The 18,457-nt window shown below is 35.7% G+C and overlaps 1 protein-coding gene across 1 annotated transcript; it reads right to left on the bottom strand.

The window, feature by feature from the left end:
- Positions 1 to 7,198: 7,198 nt before the first annotated feature.
- LOC113772191 (chitin elicitor receptor kinase 1-like) lies at positions 7,199 to 17,454 on the bottom strand. The gene is made up of 12 exons (XM_027316768.1): positions 16,684 to 17,454; positions 14,457 to 14,490; positions 14,357 to 14,361; positions 14,092 to 14,241; positions 11,870 to 12,072; positions 10,889 to 10,978; positions 9,324 to 9,417; positions 8,885 to 9,036; positions 8,708 to 8,799; positions 7,982 to 8,117; positions 7,645 to 7,743; positions 7,199 to 7,561 (listed from the first exon to the last, which is right to left on the bottom strand). Exons 1-12 carry the CDS (start codon positions 17,321 to 17,323, stop codon positions 7,397 to 7,399), a joined length of 1,860 nt encoding a protein of 619 aa, XP_027172569.1. The 5' UTR covers positions 17,324 to 17,454; the 3' UTR covers positions 7,199 to 7,396.
- Positions 17,455 to 18,457: the final 1,003 nt, after the last annotated feature.

The raw sequence follows: 18,457 nt of genomic DNA, 5'->3' as shown, positions 1-18,457 counted from the left end.
TTGATTTTCTTATTTCTGAGATGAGAAAATAAATTTTTATTTCCTTTCTTTAGTAGTCATATTGCTCAGAAAATTTCTAAATTCAAATTGTCCCACATTAATTGATGTCTTTGAGGCAAAGCGCCAAAGCCTATTACGGGATATGCTAAATAGTCAACACTTCTAAGTGTCAAACTACGAGATTTAGGGGTAGGTAAAATTATCTGCTAACCCAAAAATCCAGCATGTTTGTGACAGCCCCACCTCTTTCTAGGGCGTACCCAAGGGTTTGGCGAACCGCCTGCTCAACTCTCGTCAGGACTCAGTCACGTATCATGAAAATTACAAATAAAAACCTCAATAAAAAAATGATATTAATTACAACCTTCAATATAGATATATTCATGAACCTCCAATGTCCGCACAATCTATAATACAACCAATGAGTCAAACTTGCAAAAATCAAACCGGACAAGTTGGCTAGACATCTATGAAGTACTCACTCGAGCAACTAACAAACTTAAAAGAAATCGAGGCCTTCCTCAATTCAACCTCTCATGTTCTCATCCCTGTAAGAAAAACAAATTTCATGGAATGAACTAAACTCAGTAAGGTTCCAAGAAAATCGGCAGATAATATAACAGGCAAGACCATACACCGGATATCAAGAAACAAGTCAAAACTCAAATAGATCATGACCGAATATATAGTTAAGCAAGTAGCCAAATAGATCATGCAAAAGTGTACAATAAAGAACATATTCATGGTAAAGGATATAGATTGCTCTCAGGAGCAAGTTCCATTGCAACTTGATCAAGATCCGTTGACTCTCCGTCAACCATGAAAGTATAATATCCGTAGATCTCCACTTTACACCAATTTCCGTCCACCAAACATACCTCTTACTGGGCCCGAACACCAAAGAAGTATCCAAGGTTCGTCGATCTCCTCGACCAAACCCTTGTCGGCTCGATTCGACCAACTAGCCCTGGGTTGGACTTATAGTCCTAAATATTCAGTAATTCAGGATCTAGCTTATAGCTCCAAGTATTCAGATATTCAAGAGTGGAGTCGTTGGCTGTTATCCAATGCTCACGCAGTAAATGATTGGAGACGTTAATTGTCACTAGCCTATTTAGTAATATCAGTGTTCAAGTGATGAATTCCAGTCAAGAATAAACAGGTTAGAAACTTTGTCCTTTATCCAAGATTTTCCAACTTAGCCGACCGCTCTGAGGCTGGTCTAAAGCAAGAGGTCCAACGAGGGTTCAGTTCAGCCGTTACCGACTTACATTCACGCATACGCATGAGTAACCCTAGATTCCCCTTACCCGATGTCTCGGATAAGGTCCAAAATCCAATTCAACCACTATAAGAAAGATGTAACTGGTCTACAATTCGACCGCTACAAGAAAGATGTAGCCGGTGTACAACTCAACCGCCACAAGAGAAATGCAGCTGGTCTACAGTTCAACCGCTATAAGAAGAATACAGCCGGTCTACAAACATACATATAAACATGCAAGTCTGCATGCAGTATCAATTAATTCAAGTTCATGGAGGTCGAGGGCGAATAAGGAAACACTCGCCTCGCCATAATCATGTCACAAGTAATGTCCAGCAATTCACATTCTCAAACATTCCAAGTATTTCAAGTCAATGTATAGGTCATATACAAATCAAGTTACTTGTTCATGCGTAAATGAGATATCAATTGTTTCGTCATGTCAAGTCAATTGAGTGTACATAAGAGTACACTCGCCTAAACAGGCTCAAGTCACAAATAAGTTCAGCATATCATGTTTGAACCATTTTAAGTATTTCAAGTCTAAACAGTTGAAAATCGGGTGGATGCGAAAATCTGATCAAACCAGAAAACTGGAGGAACAACTGCAGAAAGTCAGAAATTTTGGCAGCAAATCCGGTCAAATACTGGCAGGATTAAAGGTCGGATTGTCAGGGAAAACATAAAAAATTTTTATTCTCACTGCCTCGAATCTGGCCGGAAATCTGGTCAGAAAGTGGCTGGATTCTGGCCACATTCCAGTTATAGCAAAACGACCAATACATGTTTTAACAGAATATTAAAAGTTTAGTCGAGCTAAGTCAAGTGCGATAAAGTACACACTTGCCTATAAGACGATAATTCAAATACTTAGCAATTTCTAGCAACAATGAACAGGTAACATGTAGTTGGAACGCTCACCAATCAATTGCAACCCTTTACTTTAACCCTGGTTCGTCTTCTTGAACTCTCTCGAGTCCTGTGGTCATATACTATATTAAAATACTAGCCATACAAAGCCAAAATACATGAAGAACTTAAGGTTTCCAAAAATTCATTTCCTTTTTATCTTTCATTTAAACCTCAATTCCACTCATAAATCAAACTCAAAATAGTTTACTAACTCCAATCTTAAAGTTGGAAATGAAAGTAAGAACAGTTCTAGGAAAATAGAATTTTTCCAATTTTATGCAATACTATTTGAAAAATCATATCTCAAGATTCTTAAGTCCAAAATTTATAAACTTTATACCGTCGGAAAATAGATTCAAAGGATTACAATTTTTCAAAAGACACCTTTAAAAGATTCTGTCCACAAGTCAGTCAAATTCCAACCTAAATTTGCTGCTTCATCTAGTAGAAAGACAGAACAGGTATGGAAATTCAGTCAATTTTGAAAAATCATAAATATTCAAAGAAATTAAGAAAAATTATGAAATTTTCGCGATTGAAAGTACTCTGAATCTAGTTTCAAATGCAATAAATGAAACTAAATTCTGACTTTTCTACACCAAGATATAACAGATTTCCCTAGACTGCTCAAGGTTCCCTGCGAAAAATTTTCAGCAGCACCTCCTCTTGTTTTCTTTACTTTTCCATTCAAACTCAACACCAAATTTCATCTCAATTTAACCTCAATCACAACCACAAGTCACAAGCTATCAACATATTTGTTTAAGACCACAAAATCATCCAAATATAGCAATTTATCGAGCTCAAGAACTACCATAATAAAGCTGGAAAATGGGAACCCTAGGCTGAAATTCATAATAACAAGCTGGAAAATTCTATTATAAAGCCAAATAAGCATATAAAAGTTGGAAAATCACATGGCAAGGGTAATAGACCATGACCAAACTTAAACCATCATATCAAGGCTGAAAATTTTCACCAAAAGCTGATATTTGTCAACAACAACTTAAATCATGAAAATTTCCATATAAACTACCAAAATCCAACTCTAAAGCCACTAGTATTCAAAAATTAAAAGCAAAAGAAGTTTCTTGTCATAAATACCTTGAAACCCCAAGGAAAATGGAAACCAAGTGCTTCTCTCTCCAAAATCTCTCCACCAAAGCCTTTGATCCTTTCTAAAGGTCAACTTTTATGGAGTAGATTGCAAGTTTATGGTGAAAACTCAAGGATTCAAGCTTGAAATGGAAGTTGAAGTTGAAGCTTATTTCCTCTCTTTCTCTCTCCATATGGGCGGCCAAAGCTAGAAGGAAATGAAAGAATTTTGGTCAAAATTTGGTTTAGTAAAGGTTAAGAAAAGTCCAAGTCAAAGTCAAGGTTCAATGCTTCAAGGACAAATGGCATCCAAGGGTTAATCCTCATCCTATAGTCTTCCAATCACTAAAACATCTAGCCAACCTCTAATTATCCCTTAACACCTTATAAAATAATATCCCTTTGCACAAAACTCCTCCTATTCCTCAAAAATTTATCGCACTTACCGCATTAGCGGGTCCCATTTCCATAATGCACTTCAAACTTAATATGTACTAACTTATACAAAGAAAATGATTTTAAAAACTTAACTCACTTATAAAAATATCGAGAAAATTAAAGCAATAATTTAAAGTAAAGAAAATGCATTCAAAGAAATAAAATACAACAAAATTTTCCAGGTCCTCAGAATATTCGATCCGATTCAATCCAAAAATTAGAATACTTTATTTGTATTATTTGATCGGGTCAAAAGAAAGTCAAGTATCCGCTAAGATGCGGGCGGGGTAGGGTCAAATAATTAAAAATCCTCGGGCACTGGACTTGCCCCACATACATATAATTTTTATTTTTTTAATTTTTATAAACATACTATACAATAATAATTGAGAGCTAAATAAGTAATTTTATTGAACAAATTGTATTACAAATATGAGAGATTATAGTTTATTTACAAGATTCATTTGTAGAGGTCACGATCTTATGTTTTATAGAAAAGAGTTTAATTAATGTGGAACATATATTTAAAAAGTTGTGCTACTTATTTCAACTTTTATTGATTTTGAATTCTTTTAATTTTTTTCCTTTATCTTGTATTCTCTTCGCATGCTTGTTTCTTGGTGGGAGGCTTTTTTTGAGAAAAAACTTTATTAAATTTTAGATGAATATGTAAAATATAATTTTGACGTTTGTCGGAAAAAAAAGTAAAATATAAAATTAAATTAGTATAAATCATTTTAAAAAATTAAATGATAAATGGAGTGGAACAGGTACCGGTTGATCCAACCCTATCTCAGCGAGTACTCTATAATCAGGTACCCGCTGATATGCGGGGCGGGTAAAGGTCAGAAAATAGCTGACCCGCAAGGTGCGGGCTATGTTTTCAGAACCGGACCGGGTATCGACTCGGTCGAGGTCAGGGGTCAGGGGTCAATGGGTTCAACCGGATTCGATCGGGGTTCAACCGGATGACGTCATAAATAAAAATTATTTAAAAATTAAAATATTATATGTAAAATACCTAATAACATGTTAATATTAATAAAAATATATTCATTTATATTTGATATTTCAAATATATTTAACAAAAAAATACAAAGAAATTAGAACAATCAAGTACCAATTTATATTTTTTAATGAGCATTAACAAGTTTAGAATTAAAATTATGGACTTAATTGAAAAATAATACTAAACTTTAAGACAACATTTATAAAGTATGAAATATTTGAGATATAATATTAATAATTTTTAATAACCTAAAGGTCAAAACATAATATTAAAAATATTTTGACCTTTCAAAAAAAATTAAAAAAAAGGAGAGTGAATTGGTTAAGCCTGAAATTGGTGCCAACCTCGGTGGATAAAAAGAGAGTCTGTGAGTTAAATGGAGAAGTCGTGGTTGATATAATATGTGTCTATGTGTTTTCTTCCATCATTAAGTGAAAGAAATCATGGACCACCGACCTTGGGGCCCATCTTCGTGGAACACAAGGAGTGTCTTAATAGTCTATGGCTTCTGACACGATGATTCTGCAAGCTTGTCCTTTACGGACTTCCACTTTTATTCTCTGCTGTGTACCTGGCCCGAAGCTCCCCAACCAAACCAAGCGAAGGGGCTTGCAACTGACCCAGTTCTTTATTTTTCCGGTCAAACCGGGTCAAAATCCGGTCAAACCGGGGTTTTGACCTGGTTTGACCGAGTTTTTAACATTCCGATTTTTAAGGTCAACTAAGACCGGACAATTGGCCGGTTCCCGGTTCGACCGGTCGGACCGGCCAGTCCGGTCCGAGTTTAAAAACAGAGGGTGCGGCGGGTCAGATCAGCCGTCGAACCGGCCAGTCCGGTCCGAGTTTAAAAACAGAGGGTGCGGGTCAGATCAGCCAAATGATGGATGGGGTGGGTACCGACCCGTGCCGACCCCTAGTGAGATTTCATGTTGAAGGATTTGTAGAAATTAGAGTAGATTAACTAATGAGTCCCTAAACTATTCTAACTATCTATTTTGGCCTCTTATCTATTTTAAGTCTCAAACTGATCTCTCAATAATAAAAGCGTCAAATTTTGATCCTTTAGTCCATCTCCACCATTAAAGTTGATAGGTATAGGGCCGAAATTTGATAGATTTAATAGTGAAAATGAATTGTAAAATCAAATTTGACACTTTTTATTATTGAGAAGCAATTTGAGATTTGAAATAGATAAAGAGCCAAAAATTGGCAATTGAAATAATTTTAGGGCTCCTTAGATAATTTACACTTGAAATTACAATGCATAACATTTATTTGTCAGTTTACCAACTTTTAAACACCTTGGGCTGCTCTTCCTTTCGAAACTCCTAGACTATTGTCTTTATTGTTAAAATCATGGATTCTTCAACTAAATATGTACCAAAAAAATGTATTAAGTAGCAAAAATCTATAGATTATTATTTTCTAATATTATTATTTTATATGCAAAGCTGAATCTTAGTAAATTATTATGTTATATGATTTTAAGAGAGGGATATGATAGAAGATTCACACTAATAAATATTAAGAATTTTAAACTAATATATTGAAGGACATGATATCCAGCTTCACATATAAGGATCTAGCTTGAGCTCCTCAACCGAATCGCACTGCTTGAACTCGACTCAATTACATCAATGCAATCGCGAGTTTGAACTTTGATCGAGCAAGCTCAATTGAGCTCGGCTCTTTTCTATGCCTATTTGGGAGAAAGCATAGCAACTCAACCTATTAGGAAACAACAAAAACTCAGTACTAGTAAGTGGGAAAAAAAAATAGCATTACACACTGGTACCCCGTATGATGGATTGCTAACTATTAAGGATTTATTTTTACATTTTTTCCTGACTTTTGTGCAAAAAAATTACATTTATCAAGAGATAAACTGCATGATAGCGTAGGGAACTTGTATCTTAGGCATAAAGTGGCAATTTTTAGGTCCCTAAAAGAACTGCAATTACATAAATTAGAATTACAAATCTTTGGTGTGATAAACTATATGGTTTAACATCACTAGTAATGATGGTCCAGGTCATCAATTATTTTGTAGCTTAGGCGTAAGACTGATGCTTAAGCTCGATTGACCTCCATGTTATGTAAGATATAGTCTAAAAAATGTTTAACCCCTCTATGTCTATATTTGACACATGATTATTAGAAATTAATTCTATTTACAGCGGAACCATTAGGAGGTGAAATGGAAATGACATGATCAAATTTTTATAATTGCCTTAGCAGTCAATCTGCTATGCTAACATGTTGCTTCAGACCATACTCTCCCAATCTCTAACTTTGCATTTGATGTGGAATCCTTGCAAGTGACTACATCTACGTTGGAATCTCTAACAGTTCGAAGGACTCAGTCTATAGATTTGGACAAGTTTCTTATTAGTTTGAACTATGAACCTGGGGTTTTGGGCATCATAGAGATGCAAAAGAGAAATCTTCCAGCAAAAAATGTGTTAGTTTGTGAAAGGGAGTAACTGCAAATGTGGTTCAGTCCTTTGAATTGATGTCGATTTTGATAATTACTCGTACATTATACATACATACATATGTTGCAAACATGTACAGATCTTTACGCAAAGCTAGTGTCTAAAACAGGTCCATTCACTTTCTCATTCACAAACCAAAAAATGAACTATGCAGAAGCCACATTGTGATTGACTACCTCTGCTCTATCTTCCCGACATAAGATTTACAATCCCTTGGTTTCCATAGAAGGACCCAACATCCCAGTCCTCAGTGGAGGAGGAAAGTGTCATTAGCGCAACCACGATAGATCTCATGCTCGGCCGAAGCTGAGGATTTTCGTGCGTGCAAGCTTTTGCAAGCTGTGCCATCTGGTGCAAGTATACAAAAGAGCTTTTTAAGAAAGAAAATGGAAGACTGAAATTGCAAAGTTGTTATGCTAGATATAATTTACCTTGCGGGCTGAGTCAAGGGGATAAGAATCTCCAAGTCTAGGGTCAACCACTTTGCGGAGATCATCATTGGGATCTGGCTGACTAAGAACTTCTTCAAACTGTAGTGAGAAACTCAAAAGTCAATTATTTTCTTAACAAATTATAAAACTAGCCAACATGTTAGCAGTTAGAAGTCTGTGATTGACTCACTGCTAAGACGAAAACTTGACAGTGATCAAACTATTTTTTTCCACTCATTTTCATCGAAAGATGCCCACCTTTATTGCAAATCATCCCACTATAAAACATTACCAAATTGCTCCTTTCTACCGTTTATCTCAAAGGGAAGAAACTTACCAAAGCTACAAGGCCCTTAGATTCAGCAACAGGACCTCCCTTAACTATGGCTTCCTTGGCCGAAATTAACTCATAAAGTACTACACCAAAAGCATACACATCAACTTTGGGAGAAACATCACCATACTGCGCATACCTGCACACAATGAATCCCACATTTGATGCTTGACCAGTTCAAATAGGGCATGAATTTGATGAGCATCAGCGCAGTACTAAGATAAAATAGATAAAGGGTACCAATTCCTAACTGAATATTTTTGTGGTGACCCTAAGTTGCACCATCAACCACTACCTTTCTGAGTAAATATAAAAAGCAAAAGACCTAAGAAGGAGACTCATATTCTGAAAGTAACCTGACAAGAAGTGTAAGGCCACTCGAGATTTTAGACTTCTTGTGATTTAGTAGCTCGATTAGATTTGTCATTAATGCCTTCCCAAAATTTGGGTATCCTTTTGACTCTGAATATTCCTTCAGATGCAAGTAAAAGGAGAAGCGCAGGGTTCTCAAGTATTGTTTTCCTTCTCAGAAGGCAACACACAGCATTTGGACACATCAAGGACAGACTTAAAATACAGAGGATACGTGCATAACTTTAACCAGAACTGGTTAATAATAGGTGAAATGCACCCAAGCAACAGATCAAATAGGCACTACACTGAAGTGTTGTACTTTATACATGGTCAGACATACATGTCAACAGTATAAAAATAGCTAATAAAACTTACTCTGGTGGCATGTAGCCAAATGTACCCACTAGACGTGTGGGCAAAGATGAACTTCCAACCTCAGTCAGTTTTGTTAAACCAAAATCTGCAACCTGCAAAATCAGCGATGTACACGACCAATTAGGTCTGAAGAGGCTGTTGATAATCAATCATAAAACAAAGGGCTTGTTGTATTACCTTGGCATGGAAATTTTTGTCTATCAAAATGTTCGCTGATTTAATGTCACGATGGATGTAGACAGGCACAGTATGCTCATGAATGTACTCAAGACCTCTTGCTGAATCCAGGGCAATTTGCACCCTGGCTGACCATGACAGTGGCTCCCTCCCTATAAAGTAAAGGCAGATATATAAAATCATCACATCACCAAGATGCATGTCAATCTGATTATGACATGAATCTAAATCCTGGTCATAATAATCTAAAGAAGATTAAAGGAGCATGAAAAACTGGAGAAACAAAGACCCATCCATGCTACCTAGTTCACATTTTCACGGAACTTTTCTATAACAATCATTATGCAAGATCTGGGATGGCGCCATTCAGTAATGACTTTTCCACCAGCTGGAGCCTACAAAACATGACTGAGAACTGAAACTCAAAGTGTAGGCATACCTGATCCACGAAGATGCTGGCTCAAGTTGCCATTTTCAATGTATTCATATACAAGGAAAAGGGAACCCTCAACACAATATCCTATCAAGCGCACCTGTATTGCATGAACAAATTGACATGCCAAAAGCACCAATTATATTAGTATCTAACCATGAAAAGACAGTTTTTAAAAACTTGCACATATTTGACTACGATCCCACTAGAATATGCTGACAGGTGCCAGCAGCAAAATAACTGACAAAATATTTTAAAGATCAAACCAACTGAAACAAGTTTCAGCAGTGATTTGAGTTCTGAATGAACAGGATTAAGGCTGATCCAACTAGATGAAAAGCCAGAATTAAGTCTAAGGATTTGGTAAGTAACATGTGCTTCACTGTTACATAGTTGTTCAGCTCTATAAGACCGATTCACGTACTGAAAATTCTCCTCTAGTCACTTGATTTACATCTAATATGCAAAGGAAGAAGACAAATATGGGAATTAAACAGGCCTATGTAATCCAGAAATGTAAAGGCCACCACTAGGAACGCTAAGATTCTCACCTACTTTTTTACATAATAAAGGCAAGGTTAATTAAGCAAGTCGGCTGGAGAATGTGTTAGTTTGGCAGAAAAAGTTTTAAGCTGGTCAGTATATGCTTTATTTGGTAAAAAGTATCAAGTCAAACATCGGCAGATCCAATACCATAGGTTATATTGGTTGATCACTTGTGGATCTGACCTATTCTAGGATTGATCCCTTCTCTTACAATCATATTAATTGATTGGACAGGATAATTTAATGCACAAAAACCTACATAACCACAATTAAATAAATGGCTGGCAAAATGTATGTGTAACGTTAGAAAGACAGGGAGAGAGATGCATAATACATCACAGTCGGGCCGAATGGCCCATAAAACATGAGAAAGAATAATCATCATAGATGACAGAAAACCAGTGGTAGTGGAGAAGCAAGATTTGTAGAACTTCTGTTTCCCTTTCATGGTAATTCATTTCTTGCAACTCAATAGTAATCTGCAACTATTCTAAAGACATTTTAATTTCCAAATATTCATATATATATATATATATATATATATATTCTTCTGAAGATTGATAAAGTCTAAATTTAGACCAATCTTACAGTCTCACTTTCTGCTAATTCCCCTCAATGGAATGTCACTATTTGTTTCTTGTGGTTATATCCCACATAACTTCGTCTACTTCTCAGGAAGATATATACAACTCTAACTTCAAATGTGCATGACTTAGTCTACATATATGTCTAAAATTCAACTGCAGTAACTTTGCAGGTTACGAGAATAAAAGTCAAATCACCAATAGCCAATGCTAGATTCACAAGCGCCAGTGTTCACATTGAACAACAATTGGTTAGATGCTGTGATTTTCACAAATAATTGTTGAAAAACAAGGATAGTATAGCAGTATAACTGATTCAAATGCAAATAAGAGTGATATATAAGGTTAGCGGGGGTGAAAATGGAATTATTTCAGCATATAATAATATGAAAGTCAAAATCTAGAGAAGAATATGCCAAAGTATGCCAAAAATCGTATTACCAGGTTCAGATGATGGACATGTGTTAAAACCTTCAGTTCAGCAAGAAATTCTCTTGTTGCTTGCATGTCCATTTTCTTGATTGCAGCTTTCTGCACAAAAATTTGGTAAGGAAAAATATAATACATGTAATTGACATCCGAAACTTGGACTAGTGGACATCAAAATGATATTGATTGGTTAAATTTTCATGAAGAATATTAAATAAAAGCTAATAAAACAAATATGAGACATAATTCTAGAAGATCTTGAATAGCGGAATAACCAATCCATCAAAGAAATGACAAAATACAAATAAGTAACTGGAAAACCATATCCTTATGATATAGCATTGCAACTCTAGATTAATATCCTATTCCAGCCATCCTCCTGCTCAGAAGCTCCTATATAGCATAACCTAGCAAGTTAAGGATAATGAAAGAATTATTGGGTCCTTGTCCACATCCATCATTAACAATCATAATTTGTCCTCAAGCAGAATATTACAGAACTCAACTCTTACCACTCTGAAATCTAAAGCAATAAAATTTGGAAATACTTTTATTCCTAACATGCAAGAAATGAAGCATTCCGTAAGTTTAACATTGGGTTATATAGTTTATGCATTATTTCTCACCCAGCCACCAGGTCCCACCTTCCATCCATCACTTTCCCATTTCCCATTTCCCATGCTCTGTCCAAGGCCCCAACTCCCACAACCATACCTCAAAATATACCACATAACCAGCAATTAACTTACAGAAAGTACATTATAAGAGAAAAATAGAGTGGTCACACACCTTTAAATGTAAATGGTTTAATGGGTGTAAGTTTTTTGCCTCAAAATTTATCTGTTGATGAAGCATCCTATATGCAATTGCAATAGATGTATTGGTTTTAATTAAGAAACTTAACGAGGAATGGACAAGAAATGGTGGAAAAAATAAAGTAGCGTTCACATCTTCATCATTCCATAGGATGGTATATCCAAATAAACAACAAACCTCGCCTCTAAGCTCAGCATAGTAAACAGCGCCAAAGCCACCTTCACCAATCTTATTAGCTAAACTGAAGTCGTCCGTAGCGTTTGCAAGCTCTTCATATGAGAACTCAACAGATTTGTCAACGGTTATGCCAGTAAGACCTGGAGAAGTTCCTTCAGCAACACCAGTGGAGTCTGAAGTTTTAACTTCAGCAACTCCAGGGGCTAAGCCAAATAAACAAAAGACGAGGATAAGTGAACTTGTTCTATTAGGACAGAGATAATACTGTCAAGTACAGGAACAACTAAAACGTGCATATAGTACCCTAAAGAAATCATTATTCAGTCACCGTAAAAACCCACTATCATGATGTCAATTTCGATTTATGAAGAGATACCTTCATGTTTCTCTCTATTCAATATGAAAACAGAATGTAGCGAGAATACCTTAGAAGAGTTGGTTTGGTTACTTATGTCTAGCGCATTATCTTGCCACAATAAATTGAACATAAAGTCAAAACAGGCAGCATTTGCATCACTGGCAGAGAAGCTGGAAACCATGACTGGCACCATCAAACAAGCAATATGCAAATGCCAGACATAACTAATAATTGGACCAAATAACTAGTGGTTCAAATCATTGCAATTGATGCAAATTAAATGAGTAATCTTATCTTCTTGGAAGAGAAAGATTGAAGATCTGGTACTGATGACTGACACTACTATTTTGCAATCTGTAAGGGAGTTCAAATTATGAGCTTATGGTCATTTGAAGTGCTTTCTAAGAATTATGACATAAAATCTCTAGAAAGTAAATTTGGTACGACCAAAACCAGGAGTAGGCACGTTTTTCAGCCATTTTGAATAGGGTAGATTTTTACAGTTCAAAGCCACACTGCATCCCGTCAAGTTTATAAGCTTTGAAAATTGCCCACACTAAAATTGAAACCACTAAGTCAATTTTTAGATGAAAACAGCCACAAGGAAGAAGTTGAGGAATAGACGTCATTGATGAATTTGTTAATAACAAGCCTCAGTTTCTTACTAGTACTTTTACTCAATTACAAATGTACACATGACACTAATCCTATCTAAAATTACCTTGTGGAATACAAGACGACCTTTTGCATAAATTGATTAGATGTAGTAAATTTCCTTACTAACAAGGTAAAGTATCTATCTCTTTTTTCAATCGTCAAAGGGTGAACATAATAAATTATCCTTAGGGTCAGATTGAATCCTTGGGTTCCATCTCTTTCTGTAAACTGAAAGTGGAAGCCTAAGATTAAGGTACAGAAGCCAGAAAAAGAAGCTAGTTCACAGGACAATAATGCCATTAATTTTCTTATCTCTCTCTCTCTCTCTCCTTTTTTTTTTACTTTTTATTATACTTTACATCCTAGTGAAACTCATTATAAAGATTTGAAATTGGTGAGATATCATATTGCTTCTTTATTTTCTTTTCCTTCCTTAGCATAATCTAACAATAAAAATGTTGAGATCTGAAGGTCAATCTTATACAATATGTCCAGAGGTAAAGGTCGCAGCTCGGCCATTGATCAACATTCAACCTAAACGATTTCTATATGTTACAGTTGCACAGCAATAAATTGTACCCTTAGACAACCACCATATGTATCTTAGAGCTACAGAAGTGACCACAAAACCTTGTAACTACTTCAATATAACTTCAAGATGTAAGGCATCTTAGCTCTCCCAAAAATTGATAGATTTCTGGGCTTGCTAGCTGTTTCTAATGATGCATTTATGCCATTTAATGTACTAGTATCGGTATTAGTTGCATTAGAATTTCAGCATTTGACTAACAGCTTTGTAATTTCAGATGATGTTGAAGTATGTCACAGCAGTACCAGAACAGACATCTTCTTGACCAGCTATAGTGTCAGAAATCAAGGATGTTCTTGGAGTCAAATGTAACCCTTCAAATGAAAAAAGGCCTACCCATTAACTTTAGGTCTCGTTTTAGATTTTAGCTCTCTTAGAAGTTAGGTAACCTATGTAATCCCCTAGGTCCTCAAGAATATTTGGCCTCTAGTCTGTACAGTTGTCAGCCGATGAAACAGATTCTTGGATGAGGGAAGGAACGAAATTTTGTTGAGATGTTATCATCTGCTTTCTTTGAGCACTCAAAGACGCCTCACCTTGGTGATGAATAAGGAAGAAATTTAAACGTGATTATCCTAAGGAAACAGAGAAAAAGCATAAACTGGGAGAGAGATATACCTGGAGCAGCTAACTGGAACTGATAATTTGAGAGTAAGGAGATCTTCTGTGCCTTCTTCTTTCTGTAACGTACAATATATAAGCAGGTAGCAATGAACAGTACCACAACTACTCCCACAGCAATGCCAGCTATAGCTCCACCAGAAAATCCTGATTATAGGGAAGCAAACAATAAGCTTAGCTAGAACAGGGACTTCAGTTGACAATGTCTAGCAGCCAGAGAGAAAAAAGTCGAAACTGAACCAATATCAGAAGGCCAAAATACCTTTGCTGCAAAACAGGGGAACAAAATAATGATTGATGTTAAATTTCAGATATACATAGATATTCAGTTTGAAAATCACAAAAAACATCTCAAATGCTACCTGGATTTCAGGGGCCGGTAGCTTCCATTTAGATCTGCAAAAGAATAAAAATGTGCAGCACACAAAACATATGTTAGAGTTGAGAGTTGTTAAGTCAGCTTAAAACTCAGTAAAACTCAGAGGATATACATCATAATGTAAAATTCATCATAAACTCAGATAATATGCATCATAGTTACAACTCCTACATAACAAAAACCTTTGGAAGCGAATCCAACTTCGTACTGAATGGCTCATAAACAAAACTGCAATTTCTTTCCGTATACAAACTTAAAACACATATATGTTCAGCCATTCATCTACAATCAGCATAGTACTACGTCTCTCATCTCAGCACAGTGACATGGTGTTCCAACATACAAATCCATGTGTCCTAGAGTACCACATATCAAGTTTAAGAAATACCTTCTAACTTGGCATGTATCACCGCATACATCATTAAACAAATGGAGATATAAAGATCAAGCTAACTTCTACACCAGATAATCACAAATGGTCCATTAAAGTAAGCATGTCAAGATTCTTTTCCCTAGTAATCAAAATTGTACAACTAAAATGTCAATATCTACCCACAAGGATTCATGGTTCATCATCAACTGTGGATCCAGCATTAATCATATGCCAATGACCATCAAAAAGTATATTTGATTTAATCAAGGACCTGTAATTGCCTCAAAAGGTCCTAGCATTTTCTGCATCCCTACAGACCACGCCTCAGCACTAACTCTCTACAAAGATTTCAGCTTCACTATTCTTTCACAACATTGCTCCATGCCCAACATACTTTAGAGGGTCAATTAATATGGTATAAATCTCTTCCTGATTCAAAATGCACTCATTTTGGGATAACTCTGCAGTCACTTGATCACACAAAATTAAATGAACAAACAAATTTAACCCATAGACTTGATTCGAACTTGTTAGTGGTAAAAATCCTTAATTACAACCAAACTTGAGCTCAAAAGGTTTAGATTAAAGCTTATGATTTTATTCTAAGTAATGCAATGCAGTAATTCAACTATGATGCACCATTTTGATTCGAATCCAACAGGTGACATGGAGACCATAACTTCTTTTACGTCATACAAAGATTATCAACACGTGATAGGTTGAGGATATACAACATCAGCACGAAGCAGGAAGAATGCTTTATCATTTTTGTACACTTCACTAATAGAGTAAATTAAGTGCCACCATTTGCATTTCATAAATTCACATTACATTTTCCATTGGTTACATGATAAGGTAAAAAAGATAGAATCTCACTAGTTTCAGAAGTATTGATGAAATTCATTAATGGTATTCTCTCCTACACCCTGCAAGCGCACCATTTATGGGTGGGTTACAAATTAAATCTATCAAAGTTCCTTGAACCCCTTTTCCTAATTTTTGATTGATGCATCTCTAAAACTGTTTTCAAGTCCCAGAATCACTTCTATATAAATCTTGATTGAAAATTCAAAAAATAGAAGAGAAAAAATAAAATAAAAAAGCAAAAGCAAGAACAACAAAGATAAGACAAGTAACTAAAGAAAACAAAACCATCAATCAGCAGTTCCATCAGAAACTATCCTATCAGGAACCGTCAATCAAACTGCAAACAGCCAATTGTTCTTTTAGCCGATCTAAATCTTGCAACATTTTCTGGCTAAAAACGAAATTATTACTAAGTTCCTCTATGCCTTCCTCCCCCTACAAAAAAAGAAAAGAAATACTAAAAGGACACCATATTATCCAGTTTGGCAACAATCAACACAGCAAATTCAAGTCCCTTGCAGCAATGTTCCTAGGTTCAGAGAAATCTGTAATCATCTAATGAATTCGTCCCAATACTTCTTCCTACTAACTGTTCCATGAATTTCAAAATCAAACATTGCTGAAAAATGACGCCAAATTTACATACTTTGGTTACAATTGACACAAACAACTCAAGATTCTTGCATTAATATTCATGAGGCTAGCCCTAAACAAAGAGAAACCTCTAATTATCAAATTCAATACAAACATATCTAATTATTAAGTGGCCCGATCCAAAAACTCCCTTCTACTAGCAAACCACATATCTGAAAGAGTAAATCTTCTGAACAAGTCAGTTTAATTTACACTAGTGGCTCCAGATGTTGAACACATATACACTTGTGAAACTAAGTAAAAAAAAAAAATTTCCTGCACATCACGGTGCATATAAGATTAATCAATTCAAAAGTATCTAATAGTAAAAACTTACCTTTTCCAGGGATGAACAACAGACCACTCCCGGACGTAAAATTAGCAGTTGGATTATATCTGCTGATCAAATTAGCACTCAAATTATTAGCAGAAGCTACAGACTGCAAAGTATCCCCAACCGCTATAGGCCAAGTTATGAACAACCCATAGTCCTCGAAAATCGCCTTATTCCCGCAAGAACAATTCACAGTAACATTCAGAAATCCAGTGTCTGGGATATTATTTGCCGGATAACTATTAAACCTCCGCAACCACGTGGTACTCGTTAAATTCGCGTAATTGCGGGACGCAACTAAATCATAAGTATCGCCCGTTGAAACACTGTAATTGAAGACATGAGCTAGGAAATTCCCACTGATGCAGTCACAAGGAAATGGGATGTTTATTCTTGTCCCTGCTATGACTGTATTCGTGTCTGGGAGGGTAACCGGGTTCCAGCTGAGGAGAGTGGAAACTGGGACGCTGAAAAGTTGGGCGATTATGGTTACGTTTGAACCTCTCCAGACGTCGAAGCTGGCTAAAGCTAAGTCACAGCCTTTGCTGCACTGGGAATTGACTTGAAAAATTTGCAGTGAGATTGAGAGAAGGAGAAGGAGTAAAAGGGCTGTTATAATTCTGGGTTTGATGAAGAATAACATTGTGAAATCGAGATTTGGATTTGGATTTGGATTGGAAGCATGTGAGATTGGAGGGTTGGAGATTGGGGAAATGGTGGTCCTGTTGGAGGGAGGAGGGAGGAGGAGGAATGAAAAGTTTCTTGGGAGACTTTGAAAGGATTGTTGACTGAGTTGTTTTCTGAATTGTTTAATGGTTTAGCTACCTTTGACAGAGTTGCCATCTGTTGTTGAATGATTGGAACTTTTCAAAACTAGTGTTCAAGTTGTGGTTGAACAAATATGCATTAGGGATTGGGGGCTTGAATGCGTGAATGAATTTGGCTACTGAGAGCCAATTCAAGTCGAGTATAACAGGCTAATAGTTGCTAAAAACATGCTAAATGGTAGTAATATTTTGTGAGTTAGCAAGTTAATTCTAAGGGTTAGCAATGAAGTTTGTATGCGTGTTGCTTTGATAATTGCGGAAACCGTTTACGGCACTGGTAAAGGTGTAAACTAGTGGAATTGAATTCAATCTTTAACATATCGAATTTTTTAACTCGGCTTGTTTATGGTTTTAGTTTGCTCGAGTTCGTACTCAATCTTGATTAAACCTAATTTAATCAAATTCCATCGAGTTTAAACTATTTATTATATCTTTTGAATATCAATTATTATGGACGTTATATAGTAAACAATATAACATATTGACAACCATATATATATAAATATGTGTCTATGCATGCATATGTGTATATGTGCAGATCGATTAAACTTGGCTAAACTTTTCAACTTCACACACACAAATAAATATATATGAACCTACCGGAGTTCAAGTATTGGTCGAACAAACTTGTAACAAAGCTAGATTTAGCTTGATGGGTTTTTATAACTCTAGCATGGAAAGGGCAAGGGTGCCCAATTTACGTCATTAAAGTAAAAGTTAAAGAAAAAGAATTTTCATTGATGAACGTATTTGAGCCGCGTCAGCTTGATTCAATCTTAGGCTGCCAATCCTCTGAGAGTCGCTATCTATTGGTCAGGTATTCAATTCTTTGAATAGAATTAGCAATTTCCAAGCAATTATAATAACAAAGAAATTTGTTCATTCATATTGCAGCCCTACAAACAAATTTCTGGGAAGGTTACATATAACAAAGAAAATAAAAACTTTAA

Source organism: Coffea eugenioides, chromosome 5 (assembly GCF_003713205.1).
Source record: "Coffea eugenioides isolate CCC68of chromosome 5, Ceug_1.0, whole genome shotgun sequence".
Classification (NCBI taxonomy): Eukaryota; Viridiplantae; Streptophyta; class Magnoliopsida; order Gentianales; family Rubiaceae; genus Coffea; species Coffea eugenioides.
This window is presented reverse-complemented; position numbering and strand designations above follow the sequence as displayed.

What these genes read in the sequence shown, in the direction of transcription:
- LOC113772191 (XM_027316768.1), bottom strand. Translation starts at nt 17,323, where the DNA reads ATGTTATTCTTCATCAAACCCAGAATTATAACAGCCCTTTTACTCCTT. An exon ending in GTTGTTCATCCCTGGAAAAG is followed by an intron (nt 14,491 to 16,683) that starts GTAAGTTTTTAC and finishes ATTCTTTTGCAG; the next exon opens with ATCTAAATGGAAGCTACCGG. An exon ending in GTTCCAGTTAGCTGCTCCAG is followed by an intron (nt 12,073 to 14,091) that starts GTATATCTCTCT and finishes TATTTGGCTTAG; the next exon opens with CCCCTGGAGTTGCTGAAGTT.